The sequence below is a fragment of the Trachurus trachurus genome (genome assembly GCF_905171665.1).
Source record: "Trachurus trachurus genome assembly, chromosome: 1".
Taxonomy (NCBI): domain Eukaryota; kingdom Metazoa; phylum Chordata; class Actinopteri; order Carangiformes; family Carangidae; genus Trachurus; species Trachurus trachurus.
The window spans coordinates 3,027,004-3,054,870 of record NC_139891.1 but is presented as its reverse complement, the minus strand read 5'-3'; the positions used below and the strand labels follow the sequence as shown (position 1 = coordinate 3,054,870).

The following is a 27,867-nucleotide window of genomic DNA, read 5'->3' as shown; positions in this document are numbered from 1 at the left end:
CTTAGTGAGAAGAAGAAATGCCATGGTGATCAGTGGTGTACAACCAATATCAGGCAACAGGAAGGTGTGGGTTCAAACACTCAGCACCACAGATGTAGCCTATGTGGCCAATAGCAGAAACGTGTTTCTCAAATACTGAATTAAAAAAAAAAAAAAAAAAAACCCAATATGACCTCAGTGGCCTGTCAGTCAGCCTCGGCTACAACAGTCAATTTTAAGCCAACAGTGTCAACTCTAAGCGAGCTTGTAAACATTCCAACATGGACATGGGGTCAAATTCCATCTCACAGTTTTCCTGTGGCTTTATCTGCACAGCACTACAACTCTGCAATCTGTGACCAGCACAAAAAGAGGGCCACTGATCAAAGTAAGTAAATCTTTCATTTGCATTTATTAGTGCCTGTGGACTGGATAACTGTGGACTGTAAGACATAGGACTACATTGTGCTCATGAGCCATAATTGTTAATATGTTAGCTGCTACACCTCTGACAGGTTTAGGACACCATGTATAGATTGTCTCTGTCTCTACTGGAGGGAAGAGCAGCATTCTCCCAAATCATATTTCAAGCATTCTCCATTGCTGTTTTGACACATCACTTAAAAGTCCCCCAGGCCTTATTCGGGTCTGTTAAAAGCTGGTGACTCAAATTGAACAGGGGTCCTGGTAACGGTGCATTTGCATAATGCTTAAGTCATTTATCCACATTAGTAATCTAGGTATAAAACTTACCACTCATGCTTACAAGGCTACCCGAACTGAGTTCTGTCACAGTGTATTATGCATACAGTAGGCTAGATGATCGTGCAGATCCTCCACTTTGAGGAACATCACAATTTCTCATGAAACATTTAATTTCACCATCAACACAGTCATGACCCAGTATTTGCTGAATAACAGTGACTATATGAGAGATATAACTTGTTTTCAGGATAATGGTTCATGTCACCTGAAACAAAGTTTTCTGCCCACACACATGTTTCAGAATGTCTACACCCAAACACACGGCTACACACATGATCCCGCCTCACACTCTGGCCCAGCTGGCTCGACAGTGGCTGGCAGAGGACACACCAAACTTTGACCCTGCAGGGGTGTGTGTGGGGTCCCAGGAGGTTGAGGCTTGGCTGCTGTGTAAGACACCACACAGCCTCCTAGCAGGGAGCCCCTTCTTCACCGCAGTGTTCACTGAGCTGGGCTGCACTGTGGACTGGGTTTACCAGGAGGGAGCTGAGATCGGTAAGAACTCCACCTTTTCCCTTCATGTACCCAGGTGTTGGAGTGTTTTTTTACACCCATCAACACAGTGGAAAACTGGAGCTAACAGATTACAGACCATAAAAACAATCTTATTAAAAGCTTTGGATTATTAAAGCAGAAGTAAGCGGAATGTTTGTGTTAATATAAGTCTTAAATAGTTCTATCTTCCGACAGCAATCACTTCTATAGAGTGTTTGGTCTGAAACACGGGTCTGTCAGTCACTCTGCTCTGCTGTAAGCCGAGGAGAAAACTTTCCTTGTATCCTACAACCTTTATCCAATGAGGAGAGAGAACGGCATAAAGGGGCGGTCCTCTCTGTGTGTGCAGCCAAGGGATGCGCGTGAATGTGGTGACGTAGGGACGAGGGCGGGGACTGCTAACTCCATCGGCTGACAGGAAGTTAGCCAAAACCACCGGATCGCTTACTTCTGCTTTAAGGCTATGTAGGCAACAAAATAACAATGCAATGTGTACAACTGTCTATGTCAGGGTCGGGGGGGCAAAGTCCAAGGTAACGTAAATGGGGTCATATCTGAGCATTTTCTCCTGAACACAAATATGCAGAAATGCCCACAGGGTTTGTTTGAAAATACTGATTTAGAGAATAACCTAATAATACTTGAAGCTCTTATTCAAATGCAAATTCAAAAACCATATTTGAATTGTCTGGGAAACTACATCTTCAGATTCAGACAGCATGTTGTACAGTGGAAGGCTGCAGTCTTCTCAGACTCATGATATGGTATTTGCTAAGCAGCACCATTCACAAACTCTTTTGTTTAACCTGCACAGGTCAAGATGCCGTCATACTGACGGCTGTAGTGAGAGGCCCAGCAAGGTGCCTCCTCCTTGGGGAAAGACCAGCTCTCAACTGCTTGGCCCGGGCCTCTGGGATTGCCACCCGCTGTTCTAAGCTCCAGGCTAAGGCAACAAGGGCAGGATGGCACGGAGAAGTGGCTGGTACACGGAAGACCACCCCAGGCTTCCGTCTAGTGGAGAAATATGCCATGCTGGTTGGTGGTGTGTCCATGCACAGACAGGATCTGAGTGGAATGGTGATGCTGAAGGACAACCACGTCTGGGCGTCGGGGAGTATCACAGAGGTGCTCAGCTGTACCAAAGATCCACTTCACATCAATCAATGTTCTTACAGGCTGCTGAAAAATGTGGGCTTGTGATGAAAGACATACAGTAGATGTGATGTGAAAGTAGATAAGCTAAAGCAACAGCAAATATATTATGACAAGATGGCTAATAAGAATTCAATTCAGTTGTACGGTATTCAATTTTATCTATAAAGTGCTTAAATGCAGCACAATGTACTCTACATGGTTAAAAGAAAGAAATCCCCTCCTCCCAAAACCCTCCCACACACACAGACACTTACTAACCGCCCAGCCATTCACCCACCTACAGTACATACATATACACCAGACAAACCTATGGCTGAGCACACAGGGAAACACTACTAGATGGAGCCACCTGCACTGGGAGCTGATCACAGTTAGGGGAGCCTGCACCAGTGCCATAAGGTCAGGGTGCAGAACCACCATCCAAACTGGCCCATGTAGCCCACGAGGCAGTGGCAGCCTAGGCCAATCACAGCCCCCAGTGCAGAGGGCCCCTGCTGAGGAAACACTAATTGTAAAAAATAGTGTTAAATATGTATGTAAAATATTGTATTAAACACTAGACAGTAGCTGGAAAATAAAAATGACAATTAAAACAGCAGCCTTAACAGCCTTAAAAACATCAGCAGATGACTTAGAATGACATGAAAGGATTCATAAAAGATTAAGAATGACATTAAAACTGAAGTAAAAGACTAAATGATTATAAAACATGAGAAGACTAAGAATATATTAGTTAAAAAACAGATTAAAGGTGGGTTTTGAGCCTGCTCTTAAAAATATCAACATTCCCTGGCCTGCAGCCCTCAGATCCTCCAGCAGGCCATCCTTTCATAGTACTATGAGTATGTGTTCTTACTTTAGGAATAATTAAGAGGCCAGGGCAGGAGGGGCTCAGGGTTTGTGTAAAAGCAACTCTGAAACATAAGAAGGTCCAAGACAATTAAGACATTGAAAAACCCTAAAGAATTTATTCATTTAAGAACCTTAAAATCAATCCTGAAACACACAGAGCCAATGCAGTGATTTAGAAACGATGTAATGTGGGTCCACCTTGGTCTTTGTCAGCACACATGCAGCTGAGTTCTATAAAAGTAGACAAGATACCTTTTTTTGGAGAAGACAAGCCGCACTAATGATATGAAATGGTATACACTTCCTGTCTCCCTAAGTGCGCATGGTCACCTGTAACCTACTACCACCTTGTGTTGTGAACATGTGTGGATGTATAAAAGTAGCACAGGTGTTTGTGAACAAAAGTTGACGTCACCTAGGAGATTATCTCGCAAGAGTGTGTTGTGGAGACGGGAAAAAATGAACAAAGTTCATTTTCTCATGATTTGACACAGCTATAGGAAACTGACTTGTCATGGGGTGACGTGTTTCTAAACCACATTTGGTGATAGTGGTATGATAACTGACCATCTAACTTAATGTTGAAATAGAAATAGCATTACCCTGTTACCTTAGAAAAATCTTAACCCCGTTGAAAACCCTAAAAATAAAAAATCTTTTTTCTTTTTTAGATTTCTTACATTCTCCCTTTGCTCTTCAGGCTGTGAAAGCTGCCCGGTCAGTGTGTGGCTTCAGCAGTAAGATCGAGGTGGAGTGCTGCTCTGCAGACGAGGGCAGAGAGGCAGCTGCAGCAGGAGCAGACATCGTGATGCTGGACAACCTTCGACCTCAGGTGGAAACTCTTCACAATGCATCTCTCACTCTTATTGTCTGGCTTTCCTCTCACTTTAAAACCTCCTCCTCTCCCCCGCCCTGTCCCTCACCCACAGGAGCTCCATGATGCAGCACGTGCACTGAAGGTGGAGTTCCCGTCTCTCCTGATAGAGGCCAGTGGAGGGGTTACACCAGAGAACGTAGCTGCGTATTTTTCCCCCCATGTGGACATTATTTCCCTGGGCTGTATAACACAGGGCTGCCCCGTTGTGGACTTTTCTCTGAAGGTTCAAAAGCCTGGAACTACACTTATGTTTTGACAAACTGTGTCCATTTACTTTTGTGAGTAAGTGCAGTTACTTTACAGTGATGTTTGATGAAGAAATTACCCACATCCCTTTTTCTCACTGTCTCGTCAGTCATTCTGATAAGGAAAGAAAAGAAAGAATAGAGTGGAACAGACACATAAAGACTATTTCACTTACTTATTCCTAAGAGGAAAAGCAAGTGAAACTAACCAACTTAGAAACAACACTATTTTGGATAATCTACAGGCTTCACTGAGAGGCTCAGATAGTGAAACCGAGCATTCTGGTTCAAAAAGTAAAAATCACATGTTTGTGGTTTGCAAACCATTGTGGAGAAAAACTAGCCTTCATCTGCTGTCATGTGTCTGTCCACCAAAAGGATTTTAGTCTAATATTTGATTTGTTCTGGGCTCCTCATCTAAATATTCTACTAAACACAATGATTATTAGATACACCTGTACAGTCTAAGACAGTAAAAAAACAACAACTCTGATGGTTTAATGTTCAGTGTATTTGCATTCAGTTTAGGTCAAAGTACGGTTACAGTTGTATTGGGCAACATTACATTGGGAGGTGTCTCTTATATGTTGCAAAATATTCTTCATACATCAATGTAGGGATTAGCTTGGAAAATAATGACTGATTTGATACCATCCAGTTAAATGGGGTAGCGCTTTTGAGTACATTTCTATTATCAGTTTTATTTCTCAGGTTTTTTATACTGTATTAATACATTTTTACATCCTGAGACGATCAGTAATGCTGCAGTGTGATATTAGCTACTGTAGTATCTTCACAGTGCGTTACCCGCAACACTGGTAAACAACACCAATCCACAAGAATTTAGGAAGAGAGACAAGATATTTAAGTGTAAGGGAAGAGAAACATTCTGCTTCAAATTTTGCTTTGAGTGTCACAACCACCTGCGACGGAAACGCCCTCATGTGAAGAGCATACAGGAAGTGCAAGTGAAGTTGCACTACATATGCCTCAAGCAGCTCTGTCAGCCTTGTGAGAGTTAGGGTGTGAGGTGAAAGATGCAGGGGGAGCGTCACCTTTTCCTGCTCACTTACATGGTGGCTTTTGGTAAGATAAAACATTTTCTACATTTTTCAGTGACATGGGTGTTTGTATTGGGAAGTACCTAAGTGACTTTCAGGCTATGAGACCCTTGAAAGACATCAGCAACAAATCATTTTCTTTCTTGTAAAATGTAAAAAAAATAAAAATAAAAAAATAAAATAAAAAGATAAACAAAAGCTTAGTTGTGAAATCTTATGAAGTGTATTTAATATTTCTCTGTTTTAGTTTGATCATTGTTTATTTATTCTTTAGAGTTTCAACCACTTGCATAGTGTAAAGACATGAAGCAGACAAGCAGGAAATCCTTCCTGTGCATACTAAGCACATTTTGAATTTCCAAGACATGATTTCTACATTCTTGTTGGGACTTTTTATATGGAGCCAACAGGAACTGAAACTGAACTATCTCTGTGAGAAAAAAGAAACTCTTTCTTTCATGGTAAATAATTGATTTAAAATGCATTTTTTCACTATTTGTCACAAGCAATTTAAATCATGGTAAACAGTTGCTGTGTTGTTCATTTCAACATTCATTAGATGGGACATCATTAGCATTATTTATTTAGCCACCAGATAAATGCAAGTCCAGTGTCCACTCTGCCTTTATCTCTGTTTTGGACAGTATCTGGTAAATAAGTCTTGTTTGGTGTCGGGTGAGGACAGTGCTGTTTTCAGAGCTTTGATGCTGAAATCAGCTGTCTGTTTTTCTGGAGACAACACTATGACTCCTGGGATAAATCAGCTGAAAGAGTTGAGTTGCTGGATGCTAGACCAGACCAACTAATGCTCTATAGAACTGAGGGGATCTGCAGAGCACCCTCAGATTGATGGATTTATCACAATGACTGACACCTCTTACATATAATAGTATCTAAAAAGACATACTGTTCAACTCATCTAAAAAGCTGAACACAGAAAACATAGAATCCCTGGACGTGGTGGACAGCAGTGAGCGTTTCCAGTGGACCCAATGAACAAGTAGAGCTTAGTGTCCCACAGAGATTTCTGTTGTCCTGTCACTCAGTTGTGAGCTGCATCTGCTTTTGCTTCTACTCTTTTGCATTTGTAGTGCACTGTGTGAAGATATATATACTGTAGGCTACATGTGCAACCAAGTGGTTGGAACGTGTGTTATAATTTTAGCTGTGAAGTTTGACATGAAGATGTGAAAAAACAAAGATGTCTCTGTTTCTGTTGCATGTAAAAGGCTGTGCATCAAAATACTGACAATGTTAAAAAACACCAATTCTATATCAGTGAAGTGATGTGAATGAAAAGTACCCCTGTGTCCGTGTGCCCATATTTAGTAATGTCACAACAATCAGTTGTTCTCTATATTCTGGTAATGATGGAGGCTGATTTGGGCCTGACCTGCCACCCAGTGGACATGTATATTAATCTTCTTCCTAATACACACAAACTATGCAAGCAAGTAGCTTCTGTTTATATTCATAAACTAATTTCATTACACACACATTAATACACTGAGTTCTCGCAGCCTCCGTGAGAAGAAATATAGCTATATGTAACATGGTGGATAGATGTGAAGTGTTAAACAATTGATGGACTTACGTATAATTATATATACGTATAGTACTATTTCGCTTTTCTTCATTTGCCTTGTGTTTGATTATTTTTACTTAATGATTCAATCTAAAAGATGAGAGCAGTGTCTAATTAATTGGTGCATTCTTGACTGTGAATGCTCGTCAGTGTCGGATTATGAACCCAGTTTTTAAATATTACATAACTGGGATTCACACATCAGAAATATTTTTTTTCACCGCTCTTACAGTAATGCAGCTCTCAAGCGTTTTAATAAAAACCTGACAGACATCAGAAAAAGAGAACTGAAGCGAATATGGAGAGAAATTGTCAGTTCCACTCTGACATGTTTTCAGACACGTTCTGTTTCTGTGGTGTGAACATTTCAGCCGGTCAGCAGATCACTGGACTGTTACTTTACACCACTCTACGGATATGTGTTTAAAATCCTCATAGAAGATAGAAGAGAACAGGATTTAGAACATGGTTCCTCCAAAACAAACACATTTTTGATGCTTCTCTGTTTGAATTTTCAGTGCAGTTTGCACCAGTGTGTGTGTGTCCTTGCTTTTTCATATCTAAAGTAGACCTCGAAGAAAAAGTCTGTTATTCTGTCTGATGAAGTCCAACCTGTTTTCATAAGTTGTCAGTGAGGCCTGACATTCTGAGCACTGACAGGTGAAGTGAATAACAGTGAATAACACTTCATCATGGCTCCTGTTAGTAGTAGGTCTTGTGGGCTGATCCCGGTCTGCAGTGGTCAGGATCTATCCTAACCGTTTGGTCCAAGGAAGGAAGAGTGGTGAAGCGGCCACAGGCTCATTGATACACGTGGGGAGAGAAGGCTGCATGGCCCGTGTGCTCCCGTCCAACACACCAGATACTGTTGCTCAGACTGCTGAACAGGTTCATGCTGCTTCTGATACAAAGCTGTCAGGATACACAGCGCAGAGCAGGTTGTTGTGTGTTCCGCAGCAAAACAGACTGACATAAGATTAGGCGTTGGTCACAATGTTATGTCTGATGTGTGAGAAAATATCTTATTATGTGTTGACATGATGTGTGGGGGAAACACTGAACTGTCCTGAGAGCAAGCTGCAAGGATGATGTCGAGTTGAACTGCATCATATTCTGTATTCTAAAATTAGTTGCCACACATCTCCATTCAAGTGTGTGTGTGTGTGTTTTCAAATTGCAGCCATCACTGTTTCCTTGGCTTTCAACATTGACATAAAAAACCCTGATGTCTATTCTGGTGAAAAAGAAGATTTCTATGGATACAAGGTGGTTCAACTTGTATCAGGCGGCACAAAGGGGTAAGTCTGCTCAGCTGGCATTTATTTAAAATTTTGCTATTTGACATTGTAATTGTTGTTATTGCCAAAATCATTACAGTACCCATGAAGTAGATGGACATTAATCATTATTGTTGTATAATATGTTATATCAGGAAGAGTTATAAAATATACATTTTGCTACAAAAACAAAATGAAGTGATTATTGATATATGAATGCATAAAGAAACTTACAAAACCACAGAAATGAATAGATAAATTAAGCGAATACTAAAACTATCTGGAAGTTAATAACGGTTACTTTGTAGCTTATGGGTTGAACAGAGACACATTGTGGTTTGGCACTTGTAAGCATATATTACATCCTGTGTCTTATCTTCCTGTGTCATCACTTCAGAAGAAAAAGCTCTCTGCAGTCACGCAGACAGCACTTCAGTAAAATGGTGCTGCTCATTTCAACCTGACGGCCATGATGGTTACTGATGGTTACTGATGGTTACTGATGGTAACTGATGGTTACTGATGGTTACTGATGGTTACTGTCATCCACAGGATAGTCGTCACCGCACCTCTGAGGCTAAATGGATCTGGAGAAATATGCAAACATGAAAGCATCTCAGACAAGTTGTGCTTCAGTAATAAAGGTACATGCATGCAATTTTAGAACTCAATACTCAAATAGGAAATTCATCACACAATAAAAAGCTTCTGGCAACACGGAAGGTTGAAATAAGCAATTTATGATGCAGCTGAAAGGCTAACTGTGTTGTAACTACTTATCATATGCTGCTTTTGAAGACATTTCCCAGGAGGACAATATAATACCAGTCAAGCACCTCGGACTGTCAATAGCTGCAGATTCACAGTCCCAACTGACTGTAAGAAACAAAAGCTCAGAACACTTTTTCTGTGACATTTCTTGAAACCTCTGAGCAGTGCAATATGCTAATATCTTTTGCCTCTTATACCCTGATCCAGGTCTGCAGCCCAAGTGTAGCCCATGAATGTAATGACAACTCCTATCTAAACAGTGTGTGTTACAAGATCACAGGTGGCCTTCAGCCGGTATCCTCTTTCACACCTGATTTCCAAGGTAAACTAAGTTTCAGAGCATGAGCCTCCCCGTCTCTGTGAATCTGATTTTGCATCATGGTTTTTTTTCCTGACATTTAAAATTTCAAATATTTTTCCAGAATGCACAAAGAAGACAGTGGACCTGCTCTTTCTTTTTGATGGATCAGCAAGTATGACTGAAGCTGAATTCACACAAAATAAAGTTTTCATAGTGGACATAATGAAAAGCTTGAAGAACACATCTATCAAGGTCATTGCTCTTCTGCAACATGACAGAATCAATACTGTTCTTCTGTTGTTTAACGTTATGTTATATGAAAATTGTGTTTTTCATATTTTCCAGTTTGCAGCAGTTCAGTTCTCTACAGATTACAGGAAGGTTTTTGACTTCAAAGACTATGAAGCTGGTACAGCTCATGAGAAACTAATGAATGAACCCCACCTGAGGACTCTCACCAACACACACAAAGCCCTCACATTTGTGATGTAAGTCCACTTTCAGTATGTACAAAAACCAAGACAGGCCTTAGCTGCAAATATATAAACTTAATTTGACCTTCTCTAAACTTTTGTTTGCACATGTCCAACTGCTCAGTGTTTCAGTATTATAACACTTTGCTGTTAACAAGGTGATTAACCACAAACATCACAACAAGGTCTGATCCATGAATCCACCACTAGGGTTAGGGTTAGGTTTATCATAAGACCAAGACCACACCTGTATAACAGTCCATCAACAGCAGCACCTAGACATGTCCAGGCTTCAGATTATGGGATGTTGTCAGAGGGAAGTGTCCACTGAGCTCAGAGTGTCACAGAGTGACATCAGCAGGTTGAACGAGACAGAAATACAAACAAGTGGACGTCCTAGTTTGGACTCATGACAATTTACTGATGTAACGGGGGTCCGGGTGCACTCATTCATCCATAAAGGATGTGCAAACCCGACTGCCAAGCGGTCATTGACCTCTTGGCACAACGCAGAGGGCCAGATAACATCGGCTACACTGACACATGGATGTTTTGTTGTGGTATACCCACCACTATAACTTTGGTTTCAGTAAGGTCTGTCTAGAAGTCTTGTTTAACAAGTAGATTTTAAATAATTGTGGTTGCGTGACCCCGCTGGGTACATGTGCTATATTTACACTGTTTCAGGAATGAGATCTTGGAAAACCAAGATGCAGGCGCCTCTCCTGATGCGACTAAGGTTCTAGTGCTGATCACAGATGGAGATCCCAGTGATGTGGACAACGGTGGAATAATTAAAAGATATGAGGAAAAAAACATCATTCGCTTTGTCATTGGGGTAAGCTGTCAAGACTCTAATTGATCCAACCGATGACATTTATTGATGACATCATTAATCCAGTTAAAACTGTTCCATGTGGTACACGTCAGCAAGCATCAGTGTTGTTCTGGTTTCAGGTCAAAAAGGTTAATTTGGATAAATTTAAGGCCATTGCTTCAGATCCATCAGAGAAATATGCCTTCCACATTGCAAACTACGACGGACTGGGCGTATTACTGGAAAACCTCCAGAAAAAGATCTTTAACATAGAAGGTGACGTTCAGTTTTCCATTTGTGATCTTTGTTTATTACAAAATAATGAACACATATGAACCAGTTTTGTCTCTTATTTAGGCTCCACTGTGGCTCGTGCTGGAGCCCTAACAGGTGAAATGTCTCAGAGTGGATTTAGTGCCGTCTACTACAAGGTGAGTAAAAATTAAAGGTTAAAATCTGACCTTGGTTGTCAATAACAGTAGCATTAACTACCTTTGTCGCTATGGCTACTATAATGATGGCCACAGTTTGGTTAGGTTTAGGCACAAAGATACTGTAACTAGGTAGATTTAGCATTGTGGTTTGGGTTAAAGGAAGTATTTCCTCAGTCTGTTGTCATGGCTCCGGTATAAACCAAACCAACTGGTTTCACATGTGAGTTGAATACTGCTCCTCCATATCATATTGCTGTTCTTTAGTGACTCATCCAACAACTTCAAACTACGTCACTGCACTTTTCTCCTTGCTCTGATCTGGGTTAAATCTGGTCACCAACCACAAAATGTTATTATGGGTCATGCTACCATTATACACACATCACAGACAGGACATTCTCAAAGAACTGTAGTTCCTTGGCACTTTGCAGAGTCCAGGGTCAATAAGGGAAGTGGTCCATACACTCACACTTCACACTTCCACTATGACTTATTATTACTGACTAACTTGGGAGCTACAGCACTGGCAGATGCAATGAGGACAGTTTACCTCAAGGCATCTGCTTCATAAGACACAATCTACTCATCCTTTATTATACATTTGTTCAGAAAAATGTTGTTGTTTTTTTTTTTAAATGAAGAAGTTTAGATTGCATCATCAACATCCTAAGTGTATCAAGGTGTGGCAACCTTAAAAAACCAAGCAGTAATGTTGAGAGTAATATGATAAGAATTATTCAACTGTTTTTCCCAACCCCATCACTCCTTGTCTGTGCTCTGACCAGATGTGTGTGTTTCTGTTAACAGGACACCTTGATCCTGGGCTCAGTGGGCACAGACAACTGGCGAGGCTCCCTCCAAGAGCTTAATGCCATCTCCAGTGGTAAAACTCTTTCTCTCTTTACAAATTACACGTTTCTTTATCTATTTTTTTTATTTGACCTGGCATCCATCATCAGTTCAAAATCCATCATTATATAGCACTGTAATGTAAATGTTGAGAGATGCATGGTCTTATAAATTCAATGAAAGTGTACCTTAAGAAGACCCAATGGCATTAGGCCGTAACATCATTTCATATTAGAACTCCTTGTCCACTTTCATCCCTGCACTATAACCACTGTTGACATGATAATATAGGACTGTTGCCAGAAGATATGATGAAAGAATAATGCTTTTCTGTACTTCTCAGGTGCTCCAGGATCAACCAAACCCGAAGACACTACTAAACCCGTAAAACTGGATGAAAAGCAGGTTGGTAACTGTGAGAAACCCCTGTCTATCACTGCTATTTAAGGAAACCATCTTCATGTTAGCCACAGTTAGTTCCAGAATTAGAAACAGTTGAAGAACAGGAGCCTGTACAGGAGGTGCAGGTTTACTTTATCCTTCAAAATAACATTAACAACTCACATTTAGATCAGCTTTTCCTGAGCATAGCCACTCAGCTACATGAAGCAGCTTCTTGGAACAAGAAGTCTGCCTTCAGGCTATGTCTCCGTGGGCTCCACAACCTGAATGCTATGAAGCATTTCCATTTCAGTTTAGCAAAATATTGGTTTGTATGTGTTACTCATTTTTTGGTTCTTAATTTTACATTGCACATACATTGAGTTAACAGAAACTAAAGTTAGGGTGCAGAGCTTTCAGAATTTGAAAAAATCAAAGAAATCTGAGGACATTTGGATTTTGTTTTGATATTTTAGTATACGTCAGTCAGTTTTGTTTTCTAATTAATTCAATTGTTTGTTTAATATTATTTATTTCCAAAATTATTCATCTCTTTGATTTCATACATTTGCAGCTTTGATTTTGTAGATATCAGTGGAATATTAATCAGTTAACTAAAAGCAGGTTACGCTCTGTGGCAGCTACTTTAGGAAGCCAAACCTAAACATCCCATCATTCCAATAAAACCATTGTGGAGCAACATTAATGTGTGTATTTGTGTGAGATCAATCAAAGTAGTCTGAGCACTAAGTCAGTTAGGAGTTGACGTCTGTACTCCCTCTCTTTGTCTGTGCTCTGACCAACTGTGATGAATTTCTGTGACAGGTCACATCGATCTATGATCAAAACATGCAGAATGACTCCTACATGGGTAAACCTATTTCTCTATTTACAAATTACCCGTTCCTTAATTACAATGTACAATTTTTTTCGACTAACTTTAGAAAATAACAGGTAAAGTATCCCTATCTGTCTCCTGTGATGATAAAATAGCAAACGGGTGCATGTTCTCGTAAACTCTTTTATATAACTTTTATAATGGTTTCCTCAAATATGAACATAACTGTGCTTAGTGCTTTAACACTTCTATCACTACAGTACAACCTCTTTAATGTGAACATTCAAGAGATGATATCATAACATCTCATATGTAACTGTTGCTGTTGCAGGGTACTCTGTATCTGTTGGACAGAAGAATGATGCTCCCCTGTATTTTGCTGGTGCACCGAGATCTGAGCACAGAGGACAGGTTGTACTTTTCCAAAAGAATGGCGAGGCCTGGGTTCAGACTGAAAGTCTAGATGGAGACCAGGTTGGTAACTGCCTTGAGATGGAAACTGATTTGACAATACACAGAAATAAAGGTGTTATGAGAAACCTTACTTGAAGCACAGAAGCCAACTCGACCAGAATGTTTCACTTTTACATCTAAGAATTCAGGCTCCAGCTTCTCAGAACAAGCAGCTTGGCACTGGCTGTAGTTTTGTAGTCTTTACTAAAGCAGTTTTTTTATTCAAATGTGTTGCATTACAATTAATTATTATCTTGAGATGCGAGACACTCACTGTACAGTATGTTGCACCTTTACGAAAATGTGCAGATGTCAGCGGTTGCAGAGAGGAAACCAGAGAACTTCCTTGCATCTAGTTTTGCTTGAGGAAAACTGAGATAAGCGTGGGAGTCCAATCAAGCACAATAAATGCTTGTCCTAACTTTACTGAAAGACATGAAGGTTCTTAAGAGAATAAGTGCATTTTTGAATTAAAATTGTGTTTCTCCACACGTTCGCCAGATTGGTTCGTACTTTGGTGCAGAGCTGTGTTCAGTAGACATCGACTCAGACGGCAACACTGACTTCCTGCTGGTGGGAGCTCCACTGTTCTACCAACCTCATGAGAAGAGAGAAGGCCAGATCTACGTCTACACACTGACTGATGAGGTGGGGGGCGGCCATGGAGCCTCACTTTAAGTTTTGTGACACCACTTAAGTATTCAAGATGTAACTGAGAGAAAATGAATGCAAACTTGTGTTCTCAAATCCCACAGTTGAAACTGAGAAGGCAACTGAATGTGACGGTGCCATCCATGGGTAGATTTGGCACCACCATATCCAGCCTGGCAGACCTGAATGGAGATGGACTGCGAGACGTTGCTGTCGGAGCCCCCTTAGAGGACGATAACAGGGGGGCCGTGTACATCTACCTTGGAGACAGGCACTATGGGATACGTAGCTCTTTCAGCCAGGTGAGGAAGACAACACCTGATGGGTTGTACTATTTTTGTCGTTGTTCATGAAACTGTTCAATGAAGTGACAGGGTAAAAAAAATGTTAAAAGATGGTCATTATTAATACAGGTAATGCCAGAACTCTACTCACCTTTACACCAAGTTTTTTTTTTCTCGCTTGTAAAGTACTTTTGCTAATGTTGAATGCAGGTCAGGGTAAATGGAGAGAGGGTGAGGAATGGACTATGGGAAATATGTTGTAGAAGTATAAGAATACTGATTGTTATTTAACAAAATCAGAAAAGACTTTAAAGCAGTAGTAAGCGATCCAGTTGTTTTGGCTAACTTCTTGTCAGCTGATGGAGTTAGCAGCCCCCGTCCTCGTCATGGATCTATTGGTCCTCATCCCTACGTCACCACATTCACGCGCATCCCTTGGCTGCACACACAGAGAGGACCGCCTCTGTATGCCGTTCTCTCTCCTCATTGGATAAAGGTTGTAGGATACAAGGAAAGTTTTCTCCTCGGCTTACAGCAGAGAAGAGTGACAGACCAAACACTCTATATAAGTGATTGCTGTCGGAAGATACAACTGTTTAAGACTTATATTAACACAAACATTCCGCTTACTTCTGCTTTAAAATAACGTAATGCAAGTGTAACTGTATATACTATACATCTCCTCTGTGTTTGTTGGGTTTGGGTTTGTGTTTATGTGTGTATGACAAATAAAAAATGAGTTCCAAAAAAAACAGGAACTGTTCTATGCAGCAGGAGGTGAAAACAACAGCTGTTTTCCATGGGATATTTTTACATTCCTATATTTATGTCAAAAGCTTTTAAAAACCCTAATGTGACTCAGACTGAGCATCTGCTGATATAACCTCTCTGTTGAGTATGCAAATCAGGAATTGTTTCAGTGTTGATTCTGTTGCTCCAGAGAATCGTGGGGGGAAAAATATCACTTGGGCTGAGATTCTTTGGACAGGCCATTGATGGAGGCATGGACCTTGGTGAAGATGGACTCCCTGACATTGTGGTTGGATCACAGGGCGCGGCTGTTGTGTTAAGGTAGGGATTTGTACAGGACCCCCTAACAGAGTACGTCTATGGCAAGCGGATTTAACATTTAAAAGCTAAATTTGACTATCCGGAATTAACATTGTAGATATCAACAACATCTTTCTGACTCGTCGTAATTACATTTTGTATAGTTGGATTTTTTATTCAAGATATCTGTAATTCAGTTTTGCCTAGTCAAAAAAAACATTTTGGATATCCGCAACTACATTCTTCCTATCCACAATTGTGATTTCAGATATCCACAACTACGTTCTTCCTAGGACAAATGACGTCACTTTAACCATTCATGTGTATGGGGTTTGTCATTACAGATATCTACAATTCAGTTGCGGATATCCGCTATGTGAATTACGGATATCTGTAACTGAATTACGACTAGTACGAATTCCAGTTTGTGATATCTACAATGTCATTTTGACTAGTCATAATTCCAGTTACAGATATGTACAACGTCATTTCGCCTAGTCAAAACTTAATTTGAGATATCCGAAAAGGGACGTGTAGATATCTTTAATTGAGGGTTCTTTAACAAACCCCCGGCCCATACACATGAATGGCAAAAGTGACGTCATTTGTCCTAGGAAGAACGTAGTTGCAGATATCTGAAATGTTCTTTTTGACTAGGCAAAACTGATTTACAGGTATCTACAACACATATCCAGTCTGGCTTTTAAATGTTAAAATGGCTTGCCATACACGTCTCAAGATGCAGGTTCCCAAGATTTGTGAAACAATGTAAAAAAAAAAAAACTAAAAAAAACAGACCAACAAGAATGTATGTTTGCATCACTGAAGCCCTACAACCTCGTCAACATAGACTAGGCCTACAAGTAACCTTAAATAAGTTTTGGAATAAACAAAGCAGGCATGACACATTGTGACTCACATTTTTCACAACCTGATTTCAAAATCAAATTTCAGTCAGGTGAAAGGAGAGGATGTGTTGATATCAACCATGCATTATTCATTATTTTGACAAATGTCTTTCAGGTCCAGGCCTGTCTTTGATGTCAAAACGCGCCTGTCTTTTCTGCCCAAGGAGATAAACATTGACCATTTTAACTGTCTGGCGAAAGGAGATGAATATCTACACCTGGTTACCGTGACAACATGCTTCGAAGTGAAAGAAACAACGAAGAGCAGAGCAGGTGTGGACCAGAACCAATGATGGGACTCACTGACAGTTGCTACACACTCACTACACACTGTCACTGCTTGGTTGTAATGGTGCTGTGTGGTTTTGCAGTGGAAAATGGCGCATATGTGAACATCTCATACACACTCAACGTGGATCAGATGAGACAAACATATCGAGGTGTCTTCGATGAAACTGAGAAATCCAGGATTTATACCAACAGTTTTAGTCTGGAAGAGGATGTGTGCTTTAACCACACCATCTTCATGCCGGTGAGGACATAAACTAATGCTCACACTCACACTCTACTGTTTAACTATTTGTGTCTGAACATCTCCCTTTACCTCAGCTACTTCTTTTAGATTGCTTCTTTTCTATGACTTTATGCTCTTTTATATTCTCATACAAACTGTGTTCAATTCTGTTATCGGTACGGATTTGGGGCCCTGAAGTGAACGCTGTCCTCAGTGGGGCAGTAGCTACTGTGCGTGCAGGGTTGAAAGAATGAGCATGTTTGTGACAAGAACCAAGGCTGTTGAACATAACCACAGAAACCTCATACGTGCTGTTGCTAACTTCTCATTTCACCAAATTGCTCAATAGTTACGACTGCAAATCCATAAAGTTACTGACCACATAGCCACACATTTCAAATATTTGACAAAAAAACCTGTCTTTAATAATAATTCCCTGTTGTCAGCAAATACAATATGAAAAACATTCAAATGTAAAATAATCTTTAAAAAAAAGAAAAATCCCACTAAGTAAATAAGTAAGTAAAGTTTATTTACTGTGTTTATACGTAGCACCTATCATGGACAGAGTCACAAGGTGCTGTAACAAACAACAACCACCAGACAATAAAATTAGGCATCCATAAACACGCAATTACATAGAGATAAATAAAATGCCTGTCTATCTGTCTAGATTGACCAGATAAAAGTGAAAAATAAATGTGCAGATTGTTTTTACAAAAAAACTGAATATTTTTCACATACGTACAATCTGTCTTTGGTGCAACGTCGGAACTGTTGTGCTCCTGTCATGAAACCCTGCAGTAGGCTACACTTCCTGTGAGAAACCCCCTTCACAGCAGGAACATCCTGTAGCTGTTGGGCCACGGGGCAATCGCACCGAGCACTATTGCTATTGTGTGGATTTTTTCCTATTTATTATTATTTTCTTTTTTCATCTTCCGGACAAATTTCGATTAACTTGTAGGACAAATTATATATCAAAACATGCGGTTCAATTGGGATCTGTGTGCTATTACTTTTTTTTTTTTTCTCAACAGAATACGAATAAAAACTGCAAAAAAATTTGCATTGAAGTCGAGCTGAAAAAAAAGAGCGAAAAAGAGCAATCATCGGAGTTTTGCAAACATCTACTGGTCTGACATACTTTCACCTAGAGTCTCCATTTAAACTTTAAACAGTAAACGCAAGTCTTGTGTATTAGTGTATCAATCCACGTTTTGATAGGTCATATAGTTTTTGATCAATCACTGTTAAATGACCATGATAATTTTTGGGTTCAGTTTAAACAGTTGAACATGGGTCAGTCCTGACAACTGCTCTCAACAAACTACCTCTACCTTCAAAATAAAATTTCCCAAAATGAAAGGTTTTCCTTCTGTACTGCTTGAATATTCCCTAACAGTGTGACTCTTCTCTTTTTCTTGTAGAAATGTGTGAAAGACACGTTATCACCCCTCAGCGTAAAGTTAAACTTTTCCCAAGTCGACAGTGAAAATGAGCCGGCCATCTTGAACGTTGACAGCAAAAGGCTTGCTAGTGTAGAGGTATGCGCAGGGAAGGCTCAAGCAGTCATGTGAATCAGTAATATTTTCAAAGAATTGCTCTGTTCTGAACTTCCCTACCAATTGACACGAATACGATCCCTCGTTTTGCAGATTCCATTTGAAAAGCAATGTGCACAGAATGACACCTGCATTGCTGACATTGAGGTGGATTTCAACTTCACGTACGTATATCTGACTGACACACCAAAACCACTGTATTATTTACATGATATGACCAAGTGTAATGAATATTATGCCTCTCTTAGGACCCCAACATTATTGGTATCAGAAGATAATTACTTCAATCTGACTATAAAGCTGTCCAATCATGGGGACAACTCGTACAACACCACCCTCACAATGCACTATCCTCCAGGCCTCTCCTTCTCCAGGATGACTCAGCTGAGAACAGAGGTGATTACATCACAGTTCTATGCCACGTCCAAACATTGATCCAAAACTCCACATTTACACTGATCAGGCGTAACATTAGGACCACTGCCTAATATTGTGTTGGTCCCTTTTGCTGCCAAACACACAACAAACTGTGCTGCACTGTGTATCCTGACAGCTTTCTTTCAGAAGCAGCATGAACATTGTTCCTGCTTCTAACACATCAACTTTGAGGACAACATGTTCACCTGCCTGATACATCCACCCACTAACAGAAGTCATGATGAAGTGTTATTCACTTCACCTATCAGTGCTCAGAATGTTAGGCCTGATCAGTGTAGCTCAAAACCTACAAATATGAATAACTTTATTAAAGGGATAGTTCAACATTTTGGCAAATTGGCCCATTGCCATAATCCCTATAGTCATAGCAGTAGGTTTGTTAACTTTATTTGTCGGTGCAAGCTATTTTTAGAACGGCGGAGCAGAGCGGCAGGCTGCTCAGAGCTATGCTATGGAGGCAAAAGGAATTTCTTGGTTTCCCTCATCAAACTCATCAAATACAAAGTCCCAAAACTCCAAAACGCTTTCGTGGTTGTGACCTGCACATTCACCACGCTATGAGATAATAATGGAACATTACGAAACGGAGCCGTTTTCGAGGTAAATACAGGGTAAATACAGAGTCTGCTTGCTGAAAAACTGTCCCTGAACGCAACGCGCATCAGCGGTTTTGCATGAATTTACCTCTAAAACAGCTCCGTCAGTAGGATCAGTCTGTGATCTGATTTATCATGACCATAGTTTGCAGGTCTCAGGACCTACTGCTGCAGATGTAAAATACAAGTAGTTTCTGGCTGCAGAGGGGGTGGTATAAAATCTGATAAAACACCTCAAGTGACGCACAAGTTAGTGTCAGTTGGGGGTAAAGACTACAAGTTTGATGATGGAAAAACCTGGGGGTGTGAATTCAGATAGAAGTGAGATTAGCAGCAGAGCCTGCTCCTTATCTCTGCTTGAGGTGAGACTCCTCTACAACAGACGACAAAGGTCTCTGACTAAACTGTTGAGCATTTGGACTAAAATAAACATAGGCCTACAGCAGTATAAAGTGTCAAGAAGTCACTGAATGTAAATAGTACATTTTTGTATTTTCATATCTGGTCATTTTTCATCATCCATGACAGTTTCGTACAAATGTTAGACATCATAATATGTTTTTTCATTAGTATCTTGATCAGTTTAATGTTTTGGTTAGTATTAATGGTACAGCAGCTGAAGACAAAAGCCTTGTTCCTCTAACTTAGCTACATGATGGAATCTCTCATAGTTTTAAGTTAATTGTCAGGGGGTTCAACCACTCGGCTTTCATACACGTGTGTTTCCCAGCAGAGCAGAAAACAGAGAACTGAAAAGATTTGAGAGGATTTGAAACCCACACAGGAAGTGTGGTTTGCCAGAGGAAAAACACTCTTTAGACCTGCCTGAATGTGGCACCTACAGTTTAATAAAAACAAAGGTCACAAACATCAATTGAGTGTAAACTCAAAGCTATTGTTCTAGATCGTCCTAGCTCATCCTGGCTTGTGCATGTTTTTGTTTTTTTCTTTTAACAGTCCTCAAGACACATGCACAACTGCAATGGTCTCGAAGGAGTACTCAACAAAACCATATGCAGCATCAGCCATCCTGTGTTTCGTAGCGGATCTGCTGTGAGTCATCCTGCACCCAGACACCCTCATGAGCAATCAGACAGAAATGTCACAGATGATTAACTGCCACCAACTGTCAGAGTCAGGACCTTTGACATTTACTAACCAGGCAACCCTGTGTACACATCTCCTGCTTGATTGAACCTGACATCACTGTCTTTTTTCTTCTCTGAAGGCAACATATATAGTGTCTTTCTACGTGACGGACTATGAGTGGAATGACACAGTCTCCGTGACTGTTACTGGAAAAAGGTAGAAGTCTGCTCACGTCATCCAACACACTGAACAAAGACAAGTCTCTGTAATATAAAATTATCATTTCATATAATTACATATTTCATGTTCAATATTCACAAGAAGTGATTTTTGTTTCCTCAGTGATAATTCAAACATGACTGAGAGAAGCTCCCAGACCAAAAAAGTCTCAGTGCAATTTGATGTTAAACTGGCTGTAACAGTGTAAGTATGACTAGAATTGTGGTGTGAACTGTAGTCCTTGCATGTGTCCAGTCTTAAAGCAGAAGTAAGTGATATATTTGTGTTAATATAAGTCTTAAATAGTTATATCTTCCGACAGCAATCACTTACATAGAGTGTTTGGACCAAAACACGGTGTCTGTCAGTCACTCTGCTCTGCTCTGAGCCGAGGAGAAAACATTTATCGTATCCTACAGTTTTTATCCAATGAGGAGAGAGAACGGCATGCAGGGCTGTGTGTGCAGCCAAGGGACGCCGTGAATGTGGTGACGTAGGGACGAGGACTGTTATGGTGCGTTCAAGGAAACTCGTAACTCCTGTTTTTCCGACCTGTGAAGTTGTACCAGTTTGATCTGGTACGAGTTCACGGGTCAGAAGTTACGAGTGGCCGTTACTTTCACAGGTAAAACAGGTCGGAAACACACGAGTGGGTTGCCTGAAACGCTACAAAGTCGTAAGTTGTGACTTGAAGCTGTAATTTACGATTTCAAAAGCCTGCCTGGAACGCAGCATTAGCGAAAACGACCGGATCGCTTACTTCTGCTTTAAAAAAGAAAGAAAAAGAAAATATTTATTACTACTACTAATAATGTAGTTATATCAAAGCTGACTTCATATTGTTCTTTTCAGGAGACAAGACACCACCACCTATCTGAATTTCACCACAGAAGATGACAAACCAAAACAAATGGTTACTGTATATGAGGTGAGCGAAAAGCGGATGACTGAAGATCAATCTCTACTAGCAATTTTAAAGCTGTATTCATTGATTAGCCACTTTGAGGCAACACTGACAGAATTCACTTGGTGCAACAATGTTTCACCTTTCAGAGTGCCATCATTCAAAATAGCACCTAGTAGTTTCATGTTCAATCTCACAGTCATCAGCCCGACAGAAATGTGCAAGCTCATGTGTATATGACCCAACACCAAGCCATTGCTTCCTGTTGTTTAACAGTGCGAACTCACATGCCTTTGATTTCCCTAAATGATATGATTTCATTTTGTTTAGTTTTTTTACTCAGCTAATCTTCAACACAAACTATGTGCAATGTATATTTTCTAATTAGGAAAAATATTAACAACAGCAGAGGCACACTAGAAGGAGTTCTCAACAAGTGTCTGCGTTCCACAGTTATTACAGAAGCCCACATAAGACGTTTTTCAAATGAGTGGTACTTATTTTCATATTGATGATCCACATGACAAATAAATGGCAAAGGGCAAGCTATTTTTAGAACGGTGCAGCAGGGCGCGAGCTGCTCAGAGCTACGCTACGGAGGTTAATGGGATTTCTTGGTTTCCCTCACCAAACTCATCAAATACACAATCCAACAACTCCAAAACGCTCTGGTGGACAAGTTTTGACCTGCACATTCACCACACTATGAGATAATAACACAACGTTACGAGACAGAGTTGTTTTAGAGGTAAATACTGCTGCTGGATGGTGAGTTGGTAGTGTGTATGCTGTTTCTGGGGGGCTTTTATGAAGTTAAGATATAAGACATCAAATTGGAGTTTTAGAGGTGTTTGTAATTTAATCATACAAGTGGCTGTATGTAATTTGACTGTTGTTGACAGGAACGTAAATTTGCATATTTTCCATAACTGTAATTTTAAAAGGACAAACTGTGTCTCATCATTCACAGATATCCAATCCTGGTCTGAAGGCGTTTCCTGCCACAGTGTCCATTTTATTCCCAACTGCTCTGGAATATGACTTTGAATTGAGCAACTACCAAATCTATGTCCAGAAGGTAAACCTTTCACTGACAGAACTGCAAACTGAAACTGATACTGTGGATGAAATGACATATTCTCAATGCCTGTCACTTTTTCACCTTTTAGAACAAAACCCAATGCAACATTACCGATTCAAAACCTGAGGTAAGCCAAAGACATTCAGCACAGCAGTATATCATCTGAACATGTCATGGAAGTACACATATAAACTGCTGCTGTGTTACAGGACTGCCAGCTTGGAAACTCCTGCAAACTCATACAGTGTGACTTTTTCACCCTGGACAAAGAATCTACCACTGAGTTTACACTGTCAGGAGATGTGCAATTTAAGAATCTCAAAGCGTATGAAAAGGTATGCAGCTACAACACACACCACATCTAACAGTGAAGGTGGTGAATATATGATTAACTGACAAACACTTACTCTGCAGAAAATTCCCTTTCTGACAAAATATGTTGGAGACGGTAGAGAAGTTACATTCAGAAGCTTGGTAAACGTTACGTATAATGAGACACGATACATGGTGAATGCTCGTGGACAAGGGGTAAGCTGAAATTTGACCACTTCCAAGATGCTGCTTTTTTTTTTACTGTCATTGTGGTAATTTATCATATTTATCAATAACAGAATAAGGACGATTCAGCACAGGAGAAGTCTGGTGGACCTGGCATTTCGAGGATGGTACATATAGTCTTCACATTACAGTAAAGGGACTACGAGGAGTTTTGGAAAGCGAAGTGTTTTCACACTACATTTCCCATGAGCCTCTGCGCGCATGGTGAAATTCTTGAACCGGCACAAGAGGGGCGAAAGCGAAAACATTTGCCAAGAATGTTTTCATTAATCAAGAACTAAAGTCGGAGGTTCGAAGACGATCAGATACCGGCGTAGTTCCGACCATAAACGGCGATTCGGCTGCAACATTAAAGCAGAAGTAAGCGATCCGGTCGTTTTGGCTAATGCTGCGTTCCAGGCAGGCTTTTGAAACCGTAAATTACAGCTTCATGTCACAACTTACGACTTTGTAGCGTTCCAGACAACCCACTCGTGTTTTTCCGACCTGTTTTACCTGTGAAAGTCACTATAACGGCCACTCGTAACTTCCGACCCGTGAACTCGTACCAGATCGAACTGGTATGACTTCACAGGTCGGAAAAACACGAGTTACGGGCTGCCTTGAACGCACCATAACAGTCCTCGTCCCTACGTCACCACATTCACGCGCATCCCTTGGCTGCACACACAGCCCTGCATGCCGTTCTCTCTCCTCATTGGATAAAAACTCTAGGATACGAAAAATGTTTTCTCCTCGGCTCAGAGCAGAGCAGAGTGACTGACAGACCCGTGTTTCGGTCCAAACACTCTATGTAAGTGATTGCTGTCGGAAGATATAACTATTCAAGACTTATATTAACACAAATATATCGCTTACTTCTGCTTTAATATGAGACTCTTTTATAACTAAAAGAAAACTCCTCATGGTCTCTTTAACTAAAACTGCAAAAAAAAAAAACTTAGACCATAATTCATTAAACCCAGCTTTGATATCTGAATTTTCTTTTTTTTTCTGACAACAGGCTGTTGTTCGTGTTGAGTTCAGAATTCCTGCAGATCAACAGCTGATCATTTGTACTGGCGTTGGAGTGGGGTTCCTTCTTCTGATCATAATCACAATAATCATGATTAAGGTGAGAGTTCCACATTGAAGACAGTCTAAACTCATGAAATACAAATTAAAGGGCTCACAACACCTGGTGCAACACACAAGGCTCAAGTTTTGGTATTGTCATACTGTCACTGTGCAGGGGGCACATTGTTTCATGGCATGTACATTTGAGCACATCTGATCACTCATGGGCACGTTGGCCTTCAAATCAGCTGTGGTCAAGTGCACAAGTAATTTTATGAGTGGGTCAAGAAAGCAATATGTGTCTACTGTTTACATAGGTGATGGAACAACACACATACACTCTGTCTGTGGAGCATTTCTCTCTCATCACCCTGGCTACATTTGTCCACCATAGTGTCATAATGTACCAAAACTCTATTCAAACGTCTCATACTATAACATAAAAGATATATAACGGTGTGATTTGAGGGTTGTTTGCAGCTAATTGATTCACTCAGCCTTTCCTTTGCCCTCAGTGCACAAAGAGCGGCTGAACCTAATTCTGTTGTTAGAAGAGTTACAAGTTTCTACAGAGGAAATGGGGACAGTGCTCTGACTGGTTATGTTATGCTTAAAACACTAATTCTGAGACTAAATACAACCCTGTTGAACCATGTGCATAACTGCTATCAGAAAAAAGTGATCATGTGCTAGGACTGTTAAAATAGTGTCCACACACCTTTGCAGGGATATTCAGAGCATGAATGGAATTAAAACGATCTGAACAGTTGCAACATTTAATCTAATATTTATTTTTCTTGTGTCAGCTGGGTTGTTTTAGGAGAAGGACAGATTATGGTGAGGAGGAAGAGGAGGACGAATTTACTTTCCAAGATGTCGGCTCCTCTGTGCCAATCAACCAATCAGTGGCTGAAGGCGAATCTGACTGTGAGAAGAAACCTGCAGAGTTAGAAGTGCTTCTTGACGATGGCCAGACCAATGGCAGCAAGCCTCCAGCCGATACAGAGGAGACACTGGAGGAAACTTAACTAAATTTAGCACAATGAAAGCAGGCAGACATGCTGAAGTTCAAGTATACAGCATGCACAGGAGGTCCGGAGAGCTAAGGAACATCACTAAAGGAACGTTTCATCATTTAGGTAAAATTAGCTTCTCTGCTTCTTTGCTGACAGTCAATAGGATGAAGATTGATACAAATGACAAATGTCACATCTGTCTACTGGAGCCAGGAGATCATTCGCTTATAGCTGAACATGGTGTAAAAACAAGGGAAGATGCTAGTCCGTCCAAAGGCAACATGTCTGACAAGCCAATTTTTATTTCCAGTATGCCACACAATTCACAAATTTGCAACAGTCATACCATGAGTGACCTTAGACCTTTGAACTGAACATGGAAAAACTCCTCAGAATTACATGTCACAGGAAAAAAAATATGGGCGGTGATGTTCCAGGACGGACAAACATGCACCAGATGTCAGGAACACAGGATAGATTAACATATAATATGGACGTCCAGGATGACACACTTAGAGATTGTAATGTGCCGACTGTGATCTGAGAGGGAAATGATAAGACCTGAGTTACATGACCTCCACCATGGGACTACAAAACAAACCAGATTCAACACCCAAGCCCTTCATTCATTCATACATAACAACCAGCTTCCAGCAACTGTGAAGGTCAATGAGAAACAAGTTATGTCACTTTAGTTAACTACATACAAAAATGTAGAGTAGCTAGTCTTGTGATTGCCATGACACAAATGGAAAAGTTGGCAAATATCAACCTCATTGTCACTTCACTAACATCTCCTTCTTGTAGTTACTGATGTATCATTTACACTGTAATATATTGTATATTATACTGGTCTGGATTAGGTATTTATTCAGCAAGCAGTTTAAGTTCCTCTTGTATTATATCTGACTGCTAAATGCTCTCTGCCTTTTATTATGAAGTATTTGATTATTCCAGTGGATGCAGTGCATTGTTTTTGATTACTGATCTCACAAAACGTTATCTTTGAGCTGCCAAGGCAGGTCACACACACATATAAAGTGACTTTTTGTAGGGTACAGGAGTCTCACAACATTGGCACATTGGAAGTGGGATTGACAGCATTGGATTTACAGGATATTAAGCCCTTGTGAATCAAGGAAAATTGTTTTTTGTTTTTTAGGTAAAAGTCAAATTATTTGACATGGGGTTGTATGAGCTGTGGAGTGATCAAATATTCACCATGTGTGTGACATGGAATACAGTTGAACAAAGATAAAGCTGGTAGATAGTAAGATCAAGTGGTTAAAATATTCAAAAATAAGTATTTAACTTTTCTTCAGTGGGAGAGGACTTTCTATACCTGGCTATATCCACCGCAGCAAAAGACTCAGCTGCTCTGTTGGTGCTTCACCAAAACCGAGAGGTCGCCACTCTGAATCTACTGACTATACTGTAGATCATAGCTCACACAACCTCACATCAAAGAAAGCCCAAACTTTAGCTTTAAGCATTAGACTGCATTGTCAAAAGCTACAATAACAAACAAAAGTAAATCATTCAAAGCATTCTCACAGATACATCCCCTCAAATGGGAATCAAAGGCATTTAATGTATACAATAATGCTGAAGAAAATAAGAAAGTAATTTTAGTGCCACTGCATCAGCATGTTTTTGGCCATAACTCACTAATACATTGTCTTACTGGAGACCCCATGGAAGTATTTGTATAAAAAACAGACTTGTGTAAGTTTTAAGGTGCAACTGTATTTGTTTTACTGATTATATGTGTTTAATTTTCTTTTACTTAAATCTCTCTTTTCTGTTCTCTCTTCTTTTTCTGTTTCTGTTAAATTTGCCAAATGTTTTATGCTCTTTATCAGGAAGAACAAAGAGAACTGAGCTGAGCAAATGTATATTTCAATGTTTATCATGTATGTTGTGTTGATTTATTTTTTGCCAGTTTTAAACAAAGAAGTGGCCAATGTAATAGTTTAACAGCAACACAAACGTTTATTTAAATCATGCTATCATAATATGCCATACTACAATTTGTACTCTCTTTAACGCTTTTTTTTTTTTTTTGCTATTTCCAGTTCATGTCCCAGACATTCATGTCTGGGTTTGGCTAAGGAAAACCTTAGTTTCATGAAAATTTACCAAATAATTAGTATCTCATATTTCCTTTCCCTTTTATTCAAAGCTAAAATAAAGTTATAAACCTGCACTGAAATTTCAAATAAATTTCAGCCTTTAAATATACATAGATTGTCTTTTGTTTGTGTGGTTTCCTTCACAATTTGTTGGCAAAGCATCATGGTCAGGGCAGTTAGTGCTTTGACAGTGCTTTG

The 27,867-nt window shown here is 40.0% G+C and overlaps 2 protein-coding genes across 2 annotated transcripts; both read left to right on the top strand.

Moving 5' to 3' along the window:
• Positions 1–248: 248 nt before the first annotated feature.
• On the top strand, positions 249–5,621 carry LOC310990972 (nicotinate-nucleotide pyrophosphorylase [carboxylating]-like). Its single transcript, XM_083978539.1, has 5 exons — positions 249–367; positions 986–1,239; positions 2,054–2,364; positions 3,947–4,078; positions 4,176–5,621. The coding sequence occupies exons 2-5, from the start codon at positions 987–989 to the stop codon at positions 4,377–4,379; spliced, it is 900 nt and encodes a 299-aa protein (XP_083834665.1). The 5' UTR covers positions 249–367; position 986; the 3' UTR covers positions 4,380–5,621.
• On the top strand, positions 5,377–27,026 carry LOC310990772 (integrin alpha-M). Its single transcript, XM_083978265.1, has 33 exons — positions 5,377–5,454; positions 8,195–8,312; positions 8,844–8,935; positions 9,090–9,169; positions 9,270–9,384; positions 9,485–9,615; positions 9,709–9,851; positions 10,524–10,674; positions 10,794–10,929; positions 11,011–11,084; positions 11,895–11,970; positions 12,280–12,341; positions 13,143–13,188; positions 13,487–13,629; positions 14,110–14,256; positions 14,364–14,561; positions 15,484–15,614; positions 16,617–16,774; positions 16,873–17,033; positions 18,446–18,562; positions 18,674–18,744; positions 18,829–18,976; positions 20,572–20,667; positions 20,843–20,919; positions 21,046–21,126; positions 21,775–21,850; positions 22,797–22,904; positions 22,996–23,034; positions 23,117–23,242; positions 23,322–23,435; positions 23,519–23,572; positions 24,469–24,579; positions 25,328–27,026. The coding sequence occupies exons 1-33, from the start codon at positions 5,406–5,408 to the stop codon at positions 25,547–25,549; spliced, it is 3,651 nt and encodes a 1,216-aa protein (XP_083834391.1). The 5' UTR covers positions 5,377–5,405; the 3' UTR covers positions 25,550–27,026.
• Positions 27,027–27,867: the final 841 nt, after the last annotated feature.